Source organism: Halichoerus grypus, chromosome 1 (genome assembly GCF_964656455.1).
Source record: "Halichoerus grypus chromosome 1, mHalGry1.hap1.1, whole genome shotgun sequence".
Taxonomy (NCBI): Eukaryota; Metazoa; Chordata; class Mammalia; order Carnivora; family Phocidae; genus Halichoerus; species Halichoerus grypus.
In genome coordinates, this window is record NC_135712.1 from 123,158,416 (window position 1) to 123,179,455 (window position 21,040).

General features: G+C 40.6%; 1 protein-coding gene across 7 annotated transcripts in view; it reads right to left on the bottom strand.

Moving 5' to 3' along the window:
* PCCB (propionyl-CoA carboxylase subunit beta) overlaps nucleotides 1-21,040 on the bottom strand; it is a 99,734-nt gene that overhangs the window by 46,781 nt on the left and 31,913 nt on the right. For all 7 annotated transcript variants that reach the window (XM_078071614.1, XM_078071605.1, XM_078071610.1 and 4 more), the window contains 3 exons: nucleotides 15,049-15,157; nucleotides 11,092-11,212; nucleotides 9,019-9,100 (listed from right to left, as the gene is read on the bottom strand). In XM_078071614.1, coding sequence (XP_077927740.1) covers nucleotides 9,019-9,100; nucleotides 11,092-11,212; nucleotides 15,049-15,157 — 312 coding nt within the window. The remainder of the gene's footprint in view (nucleotides 1-9,018; nucleotides 9,101-11,091; nucleotides 11,213-15,048; nucleotides 15,158-21,040) is intronic.

Below are 21,040 nucleotides of genomic sequence, written 5' to 3' on the forward strand. Positions count from 1 at the left end.
ACATAAGGCAGTCTACACCAAGACACACAGTAATTAAAATGGCTAAAATGGCAGTGACAAGAAAAAATTTTAAAAGCACCAAAAGAAAAGAAGACAGTTATATACAAAGGGAAACCCCATAAGGCTATCAGTGGATTTTTAAGGAGAAACTCTGAAGGCAAGAAGAAAGTGGCATGATATATTCAAAGTGCTGAATGGGAAAAATCTGCAGCCAAGAATACTCTACCCTGCAAGGCTATTACTCAGAACAGGAGGAGAGATAGAGTTTCTCAGACAAACAAAAACTAAAGGAGTTCATGACCACTAAACAAGTACTGCAAGAAATATTAAAGGGGACTCTCTGAGTGGAAAAGAGACCATAAGTGAGAGTATGAAAAGTAAAAAAGACAAAAGCAATAAAAATGAGTAGTTCTGTAAAAATCCGTCAAGGGATTCACCAAATAAAAGGATGTAAAATTTGACACCATATACCTAAAACATGGGAGGCAGAGGAGTAAACAATGGGTTCAAACTTAAGTGACCATCAACTTAATATAGACTGCTATATGCATAAGATGCTATATACAAACCTAATGGTAACCATAAATCAGAAACCAGTAATACACAAAGAATGAAGAGAAAGGAATCCAAGTATATCATTAAAGAAAGCCAGCAACAGTGACAGAAGAGAGCAAGAAAGGAACAGAGAAGAATGACAAAAACAACCACAAAACAAGTAACAAAATGATAATGAATATGTACCTATCAATAATTACTTTGTAAATGGACTAAATATTTTCATCAAAGATCGGGGTGATGGAATAGGTAAAAAAGCAAGACCTATCTATGTGCTGCGTATTAGAGACTCATTTCAGACCTAAAGAGATCTGCAGATTCAAAGTAAGGGGATGGAGAAACATTTATCATGCAAATGGGTGTCAAAAGTAAGCTGGGGTAGCAATATCTATAAGCAGATAAAACAGACTTTAAAAAAAGGACTGTAACAAGAGACAAAGAAGGACACCTCTATAATAATAAAGAAAACAATCCAACAAAAGGATATAACAATTGTAAATATTTACACATACAACATGGGAGCACCCAGATACATAAAACAGTTACTAACATAAAGGAAATAATCAACAGTAATACAATAATAGTAGGAGACTTTGATACCCCACTTACATCAATGGACACATCATCCAAACAGAAAATCAACAAGGAAACAGTGGCTTGGAATGAAACACTGGACCAGATGGATTAAACAGATATATTCAGAACATTCCATCCTAAAACAGAATACACATTCTTTTCAAGAGCACATGGAACATTCTCCAGAACAGATCTCATATTAGGCCACAAAAGAAGTCACAAATTCAAAGACTGAAGTCATACCATGCATCTTTTACCACAACGTTATTAAACTAGAAATCAACCACAAGAAAAAACCTGGAAAGAACACAAATACATGAAGGTTAAATAATACGCTACTAAACAATAAATGGGTCAACCAAGAAATCAAAGAAGAAATAAAAAATTACATGAAAATGAAAACACAACAGTCCAAAATCTTTGGGATGCAGCAGTTCTAAGAGGGAAGTTGACAGCAATACCTCAAGAAGCAAGAAAATCTCAAATCAACAACCTAATATTACACGTGAAGGAGCTAGAAAAAGAAAAAACAAAACCCCAAACCAGCAGAAGGAAGGAAATAATAAAGATTAGAATAGAAATAAAGGATATAGAAACTAAAACAACAATAGAACAGATCAATGAAACTGGGAGCCAGTTCTTTGAAAAGATCAACTACTAGCCAAATTCATTTAAAAAAAGGAGGGGGCACCTGGGTGGCTCAGTCGGTTGAGTGTCCAAGTCTTGATTTTAGCTCAGGTCATCTTCTCAGGGTGGGGGATTGGCCCCATGTCAGGCTCCACACTCAGTGTGGAGTCTGCTTGTCCCTCTTCCTCTACTCCTCCCCCAACTCACGCACGCTCGTGCCCACTCTCTCTCAAATAAATAAATGAAATCAATAAAAACAAAAAAAGAGAGGGATGCCTGGGTGACTCAGTTAAACATCTGACTCTTGATTTCAGCTCAGGTCATGATCTCAGGGTTGTGAGATTGAGCCCCACGTCAGGCTCCACGCTCAGCGAGTCTGAGATTGAGCCCCATGTCAGGGAGTCAGCTTGAAATTCTCTCCCTCCCTCCTCCCCTCTGTCAAATAAATAAGTCTTTAAAAAAAAAAAAAAACAACAACAACAGAGATAGGTCTCAAACACGGTAACAAATGAAAGAGAAATAACACCCAACACCACAGAGATACAAACAATTGTAACATAGTATTATGAAAAATTATATGCCAACAAACTGGACAACATAGAAGAAATTGATAAATTCCTAGAAACCTATAACCTACCAAAAGTGAAGCAGGAAGAAATAGAAAATTTGAACAGACTGATAACCAACAAAGAAATTAACTCAGTAATCCCAACACACAAAAGTCCAGGACCAGAGAGCTTCACAGGTGAATTCTACCAAACATTTAAAGAAGAGTTAATACCTGTTTTCAAACTACTCCAAAAAACAGAGGAGGAAGGAAAACCCAAATTCATTCTATGAGACCAGTATAACCCCGATACCAAAACCAGATAAAGACACCACCAAAAAAGAGAACTACAGGCCAATATCCCTGATGAACATAGATGCAAAAAATCCTCAACAAAATATTAGCAATCCAAATCCAACAATATATTAAAAAAGAATCTAACACCACGATCAAGTGGGATTTATTCTCAAGATGCAAGGGTGGTTTAATATTAGTACAACAATCAGTGTGATACATCACATCAATAAGAGAAAGGATAAAAACCATATGATCATTTCAACAGATGCAGAAAAAACATGTGACAAAGTACAACATCCATTCATGACAAAAGCCCTCAACCAAGTGGGTTCAGGGGCGCCTGGGTGGCTCAGTCAGTTAAGCATCCAACTCTTGATTTCAGCTCAGGTCATGATCTCAGGATCGTGAGATCAAGTCCCACGTCTGCGTGGAGCCTGCTTAAGATTCTCTCTCTCCCTCTGCCTCTGCCCCTCCCCACTTGCACACATGCTCTCTCTAAAAGAAAAAGAAAAACAGGGCGCCTGGGTGGCTCAGTTGGTTAAGCAACTGCCTTCGGCTCAGGTCATGATCCTGGAGTCCCTGGATCAAGTCCCACATCGGGCTCCCTGCTCGGCAGGGAGCCTGCTTCTCCCTCTGACCCTCCCCCCTCTCATGTGCTCTCTCTCTCTCTCTCATTCTCTCTGTCTCAAATAAATAAATAAAATCTTTAAAAAAAAAAAAAGAAAGAAAGAAAAAGAAAAACAAACAACAATAACAAAGTAGGTTCAGAGGGAACATACCTCAACATAATAAAGGCCCTATATGAAAAACCCACAGTAAACATCATACTCAATGGGGAAATATTGAGAGCTTTTCCCCTAAGGTCAGGAACAAACAGGGATGTCCATTCTCACCACTTTTATTCAACATAGTACCGGAAGTGTTAGCCACAGCAATCAAACAACAAAAAGAAATAAAAGGCACCCAAACTGGTAAGGAAGAAGTAAATTCTATTTGTAGATGGCAAGATACTATATACAGAAAACCCTAAAGGCTCCACCAAAAACCTACTAGAATTGATAAACAATTTCAGTAAAGTCGCAGGATTCGAAATCAGTGTACAGAAATCTGATGCATTTCTATACACTAATAAGGAAGCAGCAGAAAGTGAATTAATAAGAGAACAATCCCACTTACCACTATACCAAAACCAATAAAATACCTAGGAATAAACTTAACCAAAGAGGTAAAAGACCTACACTCTGAAAACTATAAACCACTGATGAAAGAAATTGAAGAAAACACAAAGAAATGGAAAGACCTTCCATGCTCATGGATTGGAAGAAGAAATATTGTTAAAATGTCTATTAAGGAGGGCATGCAATGTACTGAGCACTGGGTATAAGACTGATGAATCACTGAACTCTAACTCTAAAATTAATAATACACTGTATGTTAATTAATTGAATTTAAATTAAAAAAAATTTATGTCTATATTACCCAAATCAATCTACAGATTTAATGCAATCCCTATCAAAATACCAATAGCATTTTCACAGAGCTAGAACAAACAATCTTAAAATTTGTATGGAACCAAAGAAGACCCCAAATCTCCAAAGCAATCTCAAAAAACAAACTGGAGATACCACAATTCCATACCAAGTTATATTACAAAGTTGTCATAATGCCACTGGTAGTATGGTACTGGCATAAAAATAAAACACATAGATCAATGGAGCAGAATAGAGAACCCAGAAATAAACCCACAATATGGTCAGTTAATCTTCGATATAGGAGGAATGAATATGCAATGGGAAAAGGTCTCTTCAACAAATGGCGTTGGGAAAAGTGGACAGCTACATGCAAAGCAATGACTACTTTCTTGGGGCACCTAGGTGGCTCAGTCGGTTAAGCATCCTACTCTTGATTTCAGCTCAGGTCTTGATTTCAGGGTCGTGATTTCAAGCCCCGCATTGGGCTCCCTGCTGGGTGTGGAACCTACGTTAAAAAAAAAAAAAAATGACTATTTCTTTCACCATACACAAAAATAAACTCAAATGGATTAAAGACCTGAATATAAGAATGGAAACCATAAAAATTCCTAGAAGAGCACAGGCAATAATGTCTCTGACATTGGCCATAACAACATTTTTCTAGATAGGTCTCCTGAGCAAAGGAAACAAAAGCAAAAATAAACTATTGGGACTTCATAAAAATAAAAAGCTTCTGCATAGCAAGGGAAACCACCAACAAAACTAAAGGCAACCTACAGAATGGGAGAAGATATTTGCTAATCACAAATCTGATAAAGGGTAAGTACCCAAATGATATAAAGAACTTAGACAACTCAATACCCCCAAAACAAATAATCCAATCAAAAATGGGCAGAAGACATGAACAGACATTTCACCAAGAAGACATCCAGATGGAAAACAGACACATGAAAAGATGCCCAACATCAGTCATCATCGGGAAATACAAATCAAAACTACAATGAGATATCCTCTCACACCTGTCAGAATGGCTAAAATCAACAACACAAGATATAGATGTAGTGAAAAGAAAGGGCATGTGCACCCCAATGTTCATAGCAGCAATGTCTGCAATAGCCAAACTGTGGAAGGAGCCGAGATGCCCTTCAACAGATGAATGGATAAAGATGTGGTCTGTATATACAATGGAATATTACTCAGCCATCAGAAAGGATGAAGACCCACCATTTGCATCAACATGGATGGAACTGGAGGGGATTATGCTAAGTGAAGTAAGTCAAGCAGATAAAGACAATTATCATATGGTTTCACTCATATGTGGAACATAAGCAATAGCACAGAGAACCATAAGGGAAGGGAGGGAAATCTGAAGGGGGAGGAATCAGGGAGGTAGATGAACCATGAGAGACTATGGACCCTGGGAAATGAACTGGGGGTCTCAGGTGGGGGGGCGAGGGTAACAGGGTGACAGGTATTAAGGAGGGCACATGTTGTGATGAGCACTGGGTGTTATACGTAACTGATGAATCACTGAACACTACATCAAAAACTAATGATGTATTATACAGCGGCTAACTGAACATAATTAAAAAAACAACAACAACACAAGAAACTACAAGTGTTGGTGAGGATGTGGAGAAAAAGGAACCCTCCTGCACTACTGATAGGAATGCAAACTGGTGCAGCTACTGTGGAAAATGGTATAGAGGTTCCTCAAAAAGTTAAAAATAGAACTACCCTATAATCCAGTGATCACACTACTGGGTATTTACTCCCAAAATACAAAAACACTAATTCAAAGAGATACATGCACCCCTATGTTTATAGCAGCACTATTTACAATAGCCAAGATACGGAAGAAGTCCAAGTGTCTGTCGATTGATGAATGGAATCTTGTCATTTGCAACAACACGGATGGCTAGAGAGTATAACGATAAAAATAAGTCAGAGAAAGACAAATACCATATAATTTCACTCACATGTGGAATTTAAGAAACAAAACAAATGAGCAAAGGGAAAATGAGAGAGAGAGAGAAGCCAAGAAAAAGACTGTTAACTATAGAGAAGAAACTGATGGTTACTAGAGGAGAGGTGGGTGGGGAATGAGTGAAATAGGTAGTGGGGATTAAGAAGTGATGAGTACCGGTGACATATGGAACTACTGAATGACTATGTTGTATACCTGAAACTAATATAACACCATATGTTAACTCTATTGCAATTAAAATTAAAAACTTAATTTAAAAAACTATATTCAGGGGCGCCTGGGTGGCTCAGTCAATTAAGCATCTGCCTTCGACTCAGGTCATGGTCCCAGGGTCCTGGGATCACGCCCCGCATCAGGCTCCCTGCTCAGAGGGGAGTCTGCTGCTTCCTCTCCCACTCCCCCTCCTTGTGTTCTCCCTGTCAAATAAATAAATCTTAAAATAAAAAAATAAAAAACTATATTCATGTAGATAGTATACTATTACACTTCAAAACCCCCAAAAAATTAACAGTAAAAAACTTTTACAAATAATGAGAACTTAATAGGCAATAGGATAGAAAACTGATAGCAGAATCAGTAACTTAAATACACCTAAAAAAATGTTTAGAAGATAGAAAACACTCCCTTTATAATAAAAAGATAAGATACTTAGGAATAAACTTAAAAAATATGAACAACCTATACAAGGAAATCTTTAAAAGAATCCTCAAGGGGGAACATGTACACTTTAACAAGTAAAAATGCAACCTATGTTTTTAGATTGTTCCAGATACATAAGGACATCAATTATCCCAAATTAGTGCATGATTTTAACAGGACCTCAATAAAAACAACAGGATTCCCTATTTCCACCACCACCGCCCACAAAACAAGACGAACAGATTCTAGAATTCATATGGAAAGGCAAACAAGCAAGACCAGGCAAGGAAACTCTGAAAAAATAGTCATCAAGGGAAACAAACTGAGGGTTACAGAAGGGAGGGGGATGGGAGTAACCGGGTGATGGGTATTAAGTAGGGCACGTCCTGTGATGAGCACGGGGTGTTATACACAACTAATGAATCATTGAACACTACAACAAAAACTTATGATGTACTATATGCTGGCTAACTGAACATTATAGGCGGGGAAAAAAAAAAAAAGAACTATTCCTACCAGATGTAAAAGCATCCTGTAAACTCTCAATAATGAAGGCACCACGGTAGTGGCTGAGTGTTGAAGAGAATGTGAAGCAACTGGAACCCTTAGATGCTGCTGATGGGGTGCCAATTGGCATAATCCCTTGGAAACCCCTCTGGCAATATCTAGTAAAGTAAACACATGCACACCCTATGATGTGGTACTTTCACTCCAAGGTATGGATCCAAGAGAAATGTGTAATTTACTTACCAAATTACACAACATATTCATAATAGTCCCAAACTAGAAACTACCCAAATGCCCACGAACAGTAGATCAACTGTGGTCTGTTCATATAAGAGACTAAAGAGACCAATGAGAACAACATGGACAAATCTCACAAACACAATGTTGAGTCAAAGAAGACACAGAACACCATAGGATTCCATTTATACAATGGATTAAAAAAAACAAACAAACCTAATTTACACCGTCAAAAGTCAGGATGGTGGTTTCCCTCAGAGGCTTGTGTGGAAAGAGTGACTGGCATGAGATCACCAGGGAGGCAGGCTTCTGTTTCTCTATGTGATGCATTGCATTTGATCCATTCAATACACTTTTTTTTGTTACTAAGAAAAGTATTTCTTCATAATAATTACCTCTGTAACTATATTTAATACCTTAGTCCCCTGGACTTAGTAACTAGAGAAGTCCTTAGCAGGTCTGTCATTCAAGAGGGAGAAAACCAGAGGCCAGATTCCAGTGAGGAGGAAAGAAGAGACAAGAGGGCTTTAAATGAAAAGGGAGAGAAGAATTCGGGCAGCAATTAAACTGGGTTAAGAGGGGTTTGGGTTAAGAGGGGTTTTGTTTTTCTTAAAAAGCAGACAAAAAAAAATCTATGCATGTTTATATATATATTTATTGCTAGAGGGAGGAGTTAAAGGGAGAAGAAATTAAGAGATTTACACAAACCGGTCAAGAAAGCAAGACACCAGATGGGGAAGGATGGCCAGAAGCCCAGGTGGAAGCATCTCATTCTTTGAGTCTGAGGAGACATGGAAGGATGGTGAGATGGAGAAATGGTCACCTACAGGGAGTAAGGAACCTTATACTCTCAATTTTCTCCATGAAGGAAATGCCCAAGTCATCTGACCAGAGTGGGGAGCAGAAATGGAAGGGATTAGATCTAGCCTTAGGAAGTAAAGAAAATAAGAACAGGTGCTGAGGGGAGGTCAGACAGGCATACTGAGGGCCGAGCCCAGCTAGAGTAGGGCTCTGGGGCTTTCCTCCAGTAGCCACAGGCCCCACAGACAGCTGGGGCTCCAAAGAGCAAAAAGAGAATTAGGGGAGCTGATGATAGAGACCCTACCCTATTTTTACCTTCTTTGGGCCAAAAACCTTTTTTTGGACCTAAAACTACCCATGCCACATGTACTTTTGCTCTCCATCTCTCTAGAGAAACAAATGCCCACTGAGCGTAAGGTTCCAAACAAAGGTACCTAACAAAAAGTCTCCCTGGCCTCAACTCCAGACTTTGGGGACATGGACCCTTCTCTATGCACCTCTCAGTGCTGTCTAAAGACCCCTGAAATCTACTGGTCCAATTGGCTCCTCCTCCCTCCAGCCTTCAAGGACAGGAGAGCTGTATGATGGCTACCGCCACTAGCTCTTCCTAGAACACACTACTGAGTGGCCCCTGTCCTGCACCCACCGCATGCTCTGCCTGTGTTGCCCAATGTTAAAGTCTGTGGGTTTGGCACTTCCTCCCTACGCCAAAGCACAAGGACCACGGACGTGGCTGAGCTAGCACAGGCAAGACTGGCAGATGTGGCACTTACAGAGTGTATGATGTCCACCATGTTGTAGGCTTTGGTCGATTCCAAGGGGACAATTGTGTCAAGCTCTGGAACCATACGGTCACTTTGGATAGAAAAAGAAGGAAATACAATCAACACAGGAAGAGCCAGTGGCTGGGGGATGGGAGAGACATCATGGGGAGGGGAGGAGTGAGAGGATTCTGTCCCTGCTGGGCTTGCAAAGTATACTGAAAGATGTATTCCTTTCCTACCACTATGTCAAACTGAACCTGAGTTTGATAGTAACCCAAAAGATCTTTGTTTTGACTTACAGGGGAAAAAATGAGCTTATTCTCCTGAATGTGGTTCCATCATTTATCCTCTCTGAATACCTCCTATAGTGTGGGGCACTACACGACATTGCAGTGAAGACGACACTGTTTTAGCAAGTCCTGCTCACTTCCTGAGACATTAAAAATAAAAAAACAAGGACTTGGAAATGCAAAGTCAGAGTTCTGCTATTGAAAACTGGGTTCACATTCCCTATTGGAAAATAAACCTGCCAGAGCTCCTTTTAAAAAAAAAGAAAAAGAAAGAAAGAAAAAAAAAAAAGAAAAACTGCAGGCCCTCTGGTGGGGAGAATCACTGAGGACTAACCAGTCACCTAGGCTCATGGCTCTCTGCTTCCTCATGCATCTACGTGGCTGAGCAGGGAGCCCGCCAGGGCCCACTCCCACACCACAGGAGGACTCGGTAGCAACATGCCCCTCTCCCACATGCTCTCATCCCCTCCTGGCCCATGTGGGCAGGCAGGGGTTGTTCTGGCCCTGAGGTGTACACCTGGGCTGAAGTTTGGCCTTGGTAAAGCCACATACCCCATCAAGCCCAACTTCCCAGAGAACTCTACACTAGGGTATCGGAGCATAGCCCCACTGGATTAAGTCTTCCCTTACTTTTCATTTGCTACTTATATATATAGCTACTCTGAGATCATATGGGAAGGAGATATGGCTGGGCCTAAGCAGGATATTTAGTCATTCCTAGGCCTCTGGGCCCTAATACCTTCAAATGATGTCCTAAATTTTCAAGAACTCCAAATAGGATAGATTCTCAGAAAAGGAGGCTGTGCCCATCACTCTGGGCCTGTGACCACCCTCCATTTTGTGACTATACGCCACTGGTTAGGTCCTCTGAGGAGTGGGGCTGAGGCAGGTAAGAGCCCAGGTCCACCCCACAGAGCAGTGTCTAAAAATGGCTTCTTCCTATGAGCTAGAATTCTAAATTCCTTCTGCAAAACGAAGTCCAGGCCAAGTGAGTTTGAACTAGTTTGAATCTGAAGTCTGCACCTCAGAGTGGAAACAAAATGGAGAGAAAGCAGCCAGAGATCTGGAGAATAGTTCCCCAGGTGAACCTCTGGCTTTCTCAGTGGTGCCCCCGTATCAGGCAAGTGGCCCCAATAGCAAGAAGGAGAGAAAGTCTTCACTAGGTGGCCAGCAATTCACCCTTCCCCTGGACTGCCACAAGCAGAGGTATACAGGCACGTTTCCTAAAGGGCATGCTGTCTACACCATTTCACATTTCACGTCAAAACAAAAAATACTTCCATTTCCAATTCTGGACAAATCAAGACTCAGACGTCAACTTGGCGGGGGGGCACTGTTTACTCCCAAGCTATTGATCAGATTTTTTTTTTTTTTTTTAAGATTTTATTTCTTTGACAGAGAGAGCGACAGCGAGAGAGGGAACACAAGCAGGGAGAGTGGGAGAGGGAGAAGCAGGCTTCCCACTGAGCAAGGAGCCCAATGCAGGGCTCGATCCCAGAACCCTGGGATCATGACCTGAGCCGAAGGCAGACGCTTAACGACTGAGCCACCCACGCGCCCCTATTGATGAGATATTACAGAGAGGAAAAAAGTGAATAGAAATAAAATTTTTCTTTGCTCCTGTATTCAGACATGCCACCACATGCCAACACCTGAGCACCTCACTGGCTCCACTCCAGTCTACTCCAAGCTGCCCCATAGGGTGGGCCCTGGAGGTCCTGCCAGGGCAGAGGAGCCAGAAAAGGGCAAGCCAACCTGCAAAATGAGAGTTGGTGCTGTCCCTGCAACTTACCTGGGATCATGGCATTCGCAGATGGGAGCTGGGTCCTGATTGCTGAGGGGCAGGTAGTTGAAGAACTCCCGGAGATTACACAAGGCATCAACATCATTTTCAAAAGCTCTGTGGGCAACACCTGAGAAAACAGAGAGGCTATAATGGGCCTGGCCACCTGTCAGCCCAAAGATGCTGCTCCACGTCCACCTGTCCGTCCGAGGGCATGTCCGCAGGAGACTGTGCCAACAGCTCTGCGAGGATGGGACACCACAGACCCCCCACCTTCAGGCTGACCTGCAGTTTGTGCAGCCTGTTCCCTCGGCTCTGCACCCACATCTCGGCAGGGTCACGTCTTTATTCCCCACAGCCCTCATGTGCCATCCCCATCCTGTGTGGGAGTTTTCTTCACACCCTTCCCTGCCACACCTGTCTGTCCATTTCCCTGTTTCCTGCATGACATCTCCCCTAGAGTATCAGTTCTAACAGGGGAGAGCCCAGGCCCGTCTCAGCCACTGTAGTCCCACATCAAGAATTACACCTAGTTATAGGTCACTTAGCTTTCAATAAAGCTGAAAAATAGAAAAAGAAAAGACTAATGGCCGGCACATGTCATGGTATTCAGGAATGGTGGAGGGCAAGGAGGGGAACCACCTGGCCCTAGTGAGGAACGAAGCCATCATTCCTCAAGAACACTCTGAAATCACAGAACCGCCAAACAACGCCCCAGACATGACAGAGAAAGTAGGGCCAGAAACTCTCTCCCAGACTCCCTGCTCCCACCGTTTCCCCTACCGCCTCTTTTCCACTCAGCAGCCAAACTGAGCTTTTTAAGCCAGATTTATGTCATGTCTCCAATCACCCTCCTTGCTGTTCACTGAACATGCCAGCCACCCTCCCTCCTCAGGGCCTTTGCATCAGCTACTCCCTCCGCCTACACTGTTTCTCCCCTAGACGTTTATGCCGTTAACACCAGATCTGCTCGACTGCTACCCTCACAGTGAGGCCTGCTCTTACCCTATTTCAAACCACAACAATCCCAGGCCCCCTTTACCCTGTTCTACTTTTTCAATAACACAGATTACCTTCTAACATACTGCACAATGTCCCTATTTATCAGGTTGTTTATGATCCATCTCCTGTGCTAAAACATAAGCTCCACAGAGGCAGGGGTCTTTTTTCTTTCACAAAGGTATTCCCAGCACACAGAACAATGCTTGACACATAGGCACACAATGAATATCCGCTGAATAAAATGTTTCGTGCTCAACACAGAATTCTTTTATTCAATTAAAAATTGGTGCAGCCGCCTTGAAGGACGGCATGGCAGTTCCTCAAAAAGTGAGTTACCATTTGACCCAGAAATTCCACTCCTAGGTATATACCCAAAGGAAACCAAAAAACCTGTCACACAAAACTTGCACAAGAATGTTTACAGCAGCATATTCATGACAGCCAAAAAGTGGAAACAATCCAAATGTTCAACTGATCAATGAATACATAAAATGTGGTACAGTTATATATGGAAATATTATCCATGCTGCAACATGGATTAACCTTAAAAATGGTATGCTAAGGACAAGAAACTACTCACAAAAGACCATATATGGCAGGACTCCATTTATTTCCATTCCATATATATTCAGAATAGACAAATCCACAGAAACAGAAGGTAGATCAGTGACTGCCTAGAGGTAGACTGGGGGGAAATGGGGAGCAAATGCTAATGGATGCAAGGCTTTTTGAGGATGATGAAAAGGTTCTAAAATTATGGTGATAACTGAAAAACACTGAATACATAAAAATCATTGACTTGTATACTTTAAATGAGTATGTCACATGTATAATACGTAAATTATATCTCAATAAAGCTGTTTTAAAAACAAGGAAAAATATGTATAGAGCACCATTTAGGCCTTGCTCTGGAGATACAGCTAAATACATCAGATGTCACCAATATTCAACACTATTTTAGATCCCAGTACAAAGAAAAACTGCAGCCAATTAAACCCTGAGACAAGGGTGTGAGGACCAATTGTGGGGCAGTCAGCAAGGAGTTCTCCTTCTAGCTGTATGCTGGAGACAGAGCTGAGCAAAGCTGAGGGCAAGGAATGAGTCAAAGCTGATGCCAACCTGAGGTGGAAAAGGAACAACTTTGGTGGGTAGGAGGAGTCAAGAGCTCTGACTTAAAAAAAAAATAAAAAATCAGGGTGCCTGGGTGGCTCAGTCAGTTAAACATCCAACTCTTGATTTCGGCTCAGGTCATGATCTCGTGGTCTTGAGATCAAGCCCTGGGTCGGGCTCTCCACTGTGCATGGAGCCTGCTTAAGATTCCCTCTCTTCCACTCCCTCTGCCCCTCCCCGCCATCTCTTAAAAAAAAAAAAAAATATATATATATATATATATATATTTCATCAAATGGAAGACTTCACACATGTAAGAAAGATGTAACTTACTAAGAAAGAAATGCTGACATCTAAGTGATGATCCAATGCCTTAACCACAGTACACTGAAGTGTGTAAATTGGTCATAGCAGCTTCTCATCGCTTTGAAATCTTTCAAAGAAGCAATTTCTCCTTCCTTCACTTACACTGCTTATTTCGTCATAGACAATCCTTTCACAACCTGATGTCTTTTTCCAAAAATATATGGAATTCCCATCACTACTCCAACAACAAAGTCTTCATTAATGTCAGATTCATGCCCCACTCCCAATTCTATGCCTCTGTATAACAGTAACCTCTGTTTCAGTCCAAAGAACAGAATAATCTTTATACATTTTGAACTCTGCACGTGTGGCACATAACCTCAAAAAGATGAAAAGCTATGACCAAGTTTGTAAAAATGTGGGCCATAACCATCACATTATGACTGTACCTAGCCAAGGGCAATTGGTAATACTGCCATCTAAGACATACCTCAACTTTGGATTAAAAGAAAGTCACAATACAGCATTTTTTTTTAAAGGTTTAACAGTGTTTTTTTAAAGGTTCAACAGGAAAACAGTGTTTTTAAAGGTTCAACAAAACTGTTGAACCTTTAAAATATATATGTAAATATATATGTATTTACATGTGTATATGTGTACTTACATGTGTTCATATATACATATATTTATATATCGTATCTCTTGTAACCACCATTTCAGTTAGTTTTAAAATTTTAAAGACTATCGGGGCGCCTGGGTGGCTCAGTCGTTAAGCGTCTGCCTTCGGCTCAGGTCATGATCCCAGGGTCCTGGGATCGAGCCCCGCATCGGGCTCCCTGCTCCGCGGGAAGCCTGCTTCTCCCTCCCCCACTCCCCCTGCTTGTGTTCCCTCTCTCGCTGTGTCTTTCTCTGTCAAATAAATAAATAAAATCTTTAACAAAAAAAAAATAATAATAATAAAATAAAATAAAATAAAATTTTAAAGACTATCAAAGCTTTAGTAGTAGCCTGTTTTTGTTTCATTTAACAAATTTGAGCTACTAAATCTATCTTTATTATTATATCTATAGTAAATATACCATACTACAGTCCTCTCGAATTCAACCAATTAAGTGATATTTATAAAAGATTGTCACTATTCTCTTAGGATGCCAACTGATATGAAGCAAATGGTAGAGCTGGTAAATACCAATTTTGTAAAAATTGGTATTTGTCATACAATGTTGAGTATAACGTCGAGAATAATGCCGAGTATGACGTCGAGTATAACGTCGAGTACGTTACTACTCAATGGTTAAAAACAGTAAGGTGAGGGGCGCCTGGGTGGCTCAGTTGTTAAGCGTCTGCCTTCAGCTCAGGTCGTGATCCCAGGGTCCTGGGATAGAGCCCCGCATCGGGCTCCCTGCTCTGCCGGAAGCCTGCTTCTACTTCTCCCACTCCCCCTGCTTGTGTTCCCTCTCTCGCTGTGTCTCTCTCTGTCAAATAAATAAATAAATAAAATAAAATAAAATTAAAAAAAACAGTAAGGTCAGCCTCAAGGCCTCTAACCTGACATGGTGGTATGGGTCCTGGCACCACCAAGCTCCTCCTGAGTAACATCCTCATTGGTGACAGACTTCACAACATCCGGGCCAGTGATGAACAGGTAGGAGGTGTCCTGAAATTAGAATTACAGAAGAATCAATCTCAGGCACCTTAGAGTTGACACAGCCAAGACAAATGCAGAGAAGTTAGTGATGTGGTGACAGAACCAGTTTAGGATGCTGCTCAAAGATACCTATCCAAACTAAAGGCCCAAGGTTTCCCTGCCTCACTGTCTACTAAGAAAATTTCCACCGTATGGTTCTGTCTCAGCAAAATGATTTGCAGCATGCCTAACACTGCAGGTCATTCATCTGTAAACACCTTAAGTGGGAGCCCTTATTCAGAGCTTGCTGTGCACCAAGCATTTTTCTAAAGCACTTCATGGGATTCTGTAAGTAAGCCTCAGTACTATTTTCACCCTATTATCACCCCCATTTATAAACGGAGAAACTGAGTCACTGTGACAGTATATATAGTTTACCTAAAATTAACCAGCCACCTTAAGCCATTTGGAGAACATGACAATCAATGCTTTGGGGTTTTAAGAGGGTGACAGACATTTAATTTTTAGTTTTTAAAGATAAAGGCATTTCATAAAACATTAAAAAAGAATAGGAGATACAGTAGAATGTAGGTCTATATCCAAGCCCTTATTTCCAGGCCTCCAATTTCCCTCCCCAAAGGCAACCACTGTCAGTTTCTCTCCTTGCAAGACATCCATGCATATGTAAGCATTAATATTTATCATTAAATAGTAATATTTAATAATATTGTCCTCTTGGGGCACTTGGGTGGCTCAGTCGTTAAGCGTCTGCCTTCGGCTCAGGTCATGATCCCAGGGTCCTGGGATCGAGCCCCGCATCGGGCTACCTGCTCCGCGGGAAGCCTGCTTCTCCCTCTCCCACTCCCCCTGCTTGTGTTCCCTCTCTCGCTGTGTCTCTCTCTGTCAAATAAATAAATAAAATCTTAAAAAAAATAATAATAATAATATTGTCCTCTTATTTTCTTTCCAGCACAGTGTCCTACAAAAATTGTTCTGAAACTTCTTGATGACCATACTGTATCAGGACAGTAGGATATGTATAATAATTTAATAGTCACCTACTGATGGTCCTTTAGGTTATTTCCAGTATTTTGCTATAACAAGCAATTCCACAGTCAATATCTTACTACAGTCATCTCTGGCAGCTCACTGTTCATTTTCTTTGTCCACTTTTCTATTGGATACTTATTTTTATGTACTGAGGAAATTAGTCCTTAGACTAATATGTGTTTTATTAGTCTATTTTATGGATCCTTGGCTTGGAACCCTGCTAGAAAGGTCTAGCTAGAAAGGTCTTTCTTCCCCCACTCCACAAAGACTCATAAACAAATGTTCACAATAGCTTTATCTGTAACAGTCAAAAACCAGGAAATAACCCATGTCCAATCAACATATGAAATCTCAAAATAATTATCCCAAGTGAAAGGATCCAGCACCCACCCATCCCACCACCCACCAAAAAAGAATATACTTTTTGTATGTGTTGTACACATAGAAAATGTCATTTTGAATGATTCTCTTTATATAACATTCTAGAAAATGCAAATTAGTTTATTGTGATAGGAAGCAGATGAATGGTTACCTGAAGACAGGGTTGAGAGGGAAGGAAGGATGGATTACAAAGATATCTGAGGAAACCTTTGGAGGGGGGGTGGCTATGTTCATTATCTTAATTGGGGTTATGGCTTCACAGTTGTAGACATGTGTCAAACTCAAACTACACAACTTAAATATGTGCAGTTCATCATAGAATTATATCTCAAAGTTGTAAAAAAAAAAAAAAAAAAAAAAGAGGAACTGCAAAGAGCCAAGAATATCCCGTACCACTTGAAGAAAAATAAGGAGGGACAACTTGCTGTACCAGCTCTCAGTATTTGTCATTCAGCCCGTCACGAAGACAGTGTGGAGCTGGTGCAGGGATAAGCGAACAGAACCCAAAAGAGCTCAGTGAAACATTGATATATGGACGCTCGATTCATGATACAGGTGGCATTACACAGTAGGAAAGGATGCGCTTTTCAATAAAAGCCTCTCAGTCAACTAGGTAACTGTACTGAAAAAAAATGAAACTAGCCTCTATTTCATATTATGTGTAAACTTCAATTCCAACTAGATTGAAACGTAAATGTAAAAGGTAAAATAATAAAGCTTTTAGAAAAGAAAAATGATCTTCATGACTTTGGGGTAGAAAAAAGTTCAAGAATTAAGATACACTACCCATAAAGTACACATTTCACGGTGGTTCTCCTATCAAAAGAGCATAGAAGCCAGCCTGAAGGGACTCCCACTGGCTAAGTGAGGACAATTTGAGCATGAAAACAAATAATGCTAGTAATGGATTAGAAACACCTGAGTAGAACAGGAAATCCAGGAACCCACTTAATAACAAATCCGCAAAATAAACAAATGCCCAAGGAAGCAGGGCTCTTCCTTAGGGTAGGATGCCAACTGATATGAAGCAAATGGTAGAGCTGGTAAATACCAATTTTGTAAAAATTGGTATTTGTCATACAATGTTGAGTATAACGTCGAGAATAATGTCGAGAATGACGTCGTGTATAACGTCGAGAATGACATCGAGTATAACGTCGAGTATAACGTCGAGTATAACGTCGAGTAGCCTCCTGGCATGGTCTCTATCTCCCAACAAGTATTAATCAGTTACAAAAGGAAAAACAATAACTACACAGCAGAGAAACCAGACAACACCTTGAACAGTGATCATATATCACCGGTGAAGGGCAGATGGACATCACTTGCCTCTAGATGTGATCATCTGAGCAGGATACATCACTTACATGGTAGACACGCTGGGATACCTAATCTGAATCTAATCACGAGGAAACATGAGGTAAACACAACTGAGGAACAATCTAATAATTTGTTTTGTAGCCTTCAAAAATGTCAGTATCATGACAAAGTCTGAAGAGCTGTTGCAGATTAAAGGAAGATTAATAGGACAGGACAACTAAATGCAGTATGTGATCCCCGAATGGATCCTTTAATGGAAGAAAGAAAATGCTATAAAGGACATTATTGGGACAACTGACCAAACAGAATCTGAATGGCAAAGAGACTAAAGTATTATACAGAATAGATTATATATTGGGCACACATAAAACAAGTCTTAATAAATTTAAAAAGATGACAAAAACAATTTGTATGATTTCAATTACAATGGGATGAAACTAGAAACAGAAGGAGAACTGGAAAATTCAAGTATGTGGAAATTAAACATCACACTCTTTAAAAAAACCACTGTGTCAAAGACAAAAATCGGGTGAAATTGGAAAATAACTTGAGACAAATGGAAGTGAAAACACAACATATAAAAACTTATCTGATACAATAAAAGCAGTGCTAAGAGGGGAAGTCATAGCTGTAAACACACTAGGAAAGAAGAAAGATCCCAAATAACCTAACTTTATACCTTAAGAAAAAAAGAACCAACTAAACTAAAGTTAGCAGAAAGAATAAAATAAAGATTAGAGCAGAGCATGAAAAATAATAGAAAAGCTATAAAAGCAAGATATAAATAGATAACACACACGTACACACACACATCCCTCAATGGAACCAAAAGTTCATTCTTCAAAAAGATTAGCAAAATCGACATACCTTTTGCTAGATGGACTAAGAAAAAGAGACTCAAATTACTAAAATAAGGAATGAAAATGATATTACTACCAATTCTACAGAAATAAAAAGATAAGAGTACTATGAACAATTCTACACCAAATTGGATAACCTAGATGAAATGAACAATTCCTAGAAACAGCAACCTATAAGACTAATCAGTAACAAATGGCTTCACCAGTGAATTCTACCAAACATTTCAAGAAGGATTAAACATCAATCCCTCTCAAACTCTTCCAAAAAAATTAAAGAGGATGAAACACTTCCTAAGTGTTGGAAGGTCCACCATTACCTTAATGCCGAAGCCAGACAAAGACAGAAAAGAAAGCTAAAGATCAGTATCCCATATAAATACTGACACAAAAATACTCAAAATACTGGCAAACCTAACTCAACATTTTAAAAGAATTATACAACAAGACCAAATGAAATTTTTTCCTGACATGTATGAATGGTCCAACACACAGACAGCAATGTAACACCTCAATAAACAAAGGGGAAAAAATTACATGCTCATCACAATCGACGTAGAAAAAGCATCTGACAAAATTCAACACCCTAGCATGATAAAAATACTCAGAAAACTAGAAATAGAAAACATAATAAAGGCAATTTATGAAAACCCACAGCTAGTATCATACTCCGTGGTGAAAGACTGAAAGCTTTTCTTCTAAGTTCAGGTAACAAGGCAAGAATGCCTACTTTCACCACTTCTAATCAACATAGTACTAGAAGTCGAGCCAGAGCAATTAGACAAGAAAAAAGAAAAGACATACAAATCAGAAATGATGAAGTAAAATGATCTGTCTGTGGATGACATTATTTTATAGGTAGAAAACTAAAGATCCCCCAGGGGAAAAAAAAACAAAATGAACAAACAAATTAATCAAAGTTGCTGGATACAAAATTAGCTACATTGTAGACACCCTCTCAGTTGCCTGAATTGCTTGGACTCAAGGAGGGCTATTAGCTCTGGGTCCAGCACCCTTATTTCAGACTAAGATGAAAAAGGAGGCAATGACCACTGTCATTTAATGCAGAGCTGAGAGTGGAGGTTTGGTTGCATCTAAATTCAAAAGCAAACTGAAAATTACATTCAACCACTTTTTTTAGGAGAAAGAGGAGTCCAAGATGGTGGAGGAGTAGGAGACCTTAATTTCGTCTGATCCTAGGAATTCAGCTAGATAGCTATCAAATCATTCTGAACACCTGCGAACTCAATCGGAGATCAAAGAAAATAGCAGAAATTCTATGAACAGAAAAGCGACCACTTTCTGCAAGGTAAGAGCGTGGAGAAGTGAATCTAAGGCAATATATAAGAAGACAGACCGCCGGGGATCAGGAGCCTCCATCAGCCAGCTACCGGCAAGTAAGAGAGCAGTAGAGCACAAAAATCGGAACTTTTAGAAGTCTGCTCCCACTTGAGACATTGCTCAGGCAGCTAAGCGGGGATAGAACCCTCTCTGGGACAGTGTGGTCTCAGGATCCTCAGGGTCACAGGAAGACTGGGGGTACCTGAGTGCGGCAGAGCTCCCAGGTATCGGAGCGGGGAAGCCGGCTGCAAACAGTGAGCCCAAAAGTGGGCTCTCAGCTCGGGGTTGCCCTAAACCACGATCCGCAGCACAACTGGGCGACTAGTCTCCAAGCAGGGGCCCAACAAGCAGAACAGGCAAGACCCCCCTTCTTCCCCCAGGAGGAGCGGCACAGGATCTGCAGGGTTTGGAGACTCAAAGCGGGGTCGCATGCCTGAGATAGAAACGCTCAGTCACAGGCTGGGTGAGCACCGAGTGTGGCCAAAGACCAGGGAGACAGGATTAACTGACTGCTTTCACTGAGGGCTCACTGAGGAAGGGGGCCCCGAGCATTCAGCTCTGGGGCCAGAGACTGGGAGGCCACCATTTTCATTCTCGTCCTCTAAAGCGGTCTGTAAAGCCTTCAGGGAACAAAAGCCACATAGGGCAAATTTAAGAAAACAGAGGATCAGAGGGAAAGAGAGGAAAAAATAAAACAAGAGGAAACCAGATAGGGAGACAGACCATAAGAGACTCTTAATCATAGGAAATAAACTGAGGGTTGCTGGAGGAGATGGGGGTGGAGGGATGGGGTAACTGGGGGATGGACATTAAGGAGGGCACGTGATGTAATGAGCAGTGGGTTTTATACAAGACTGATGAAACACAGACCTGTACTCTGAAAGCAATAATACATGTTAATTAATTGAATTTAAGTTTTAAAAAATATCAAAAAAAAAACTTTTATATGTATATATATTTTTTT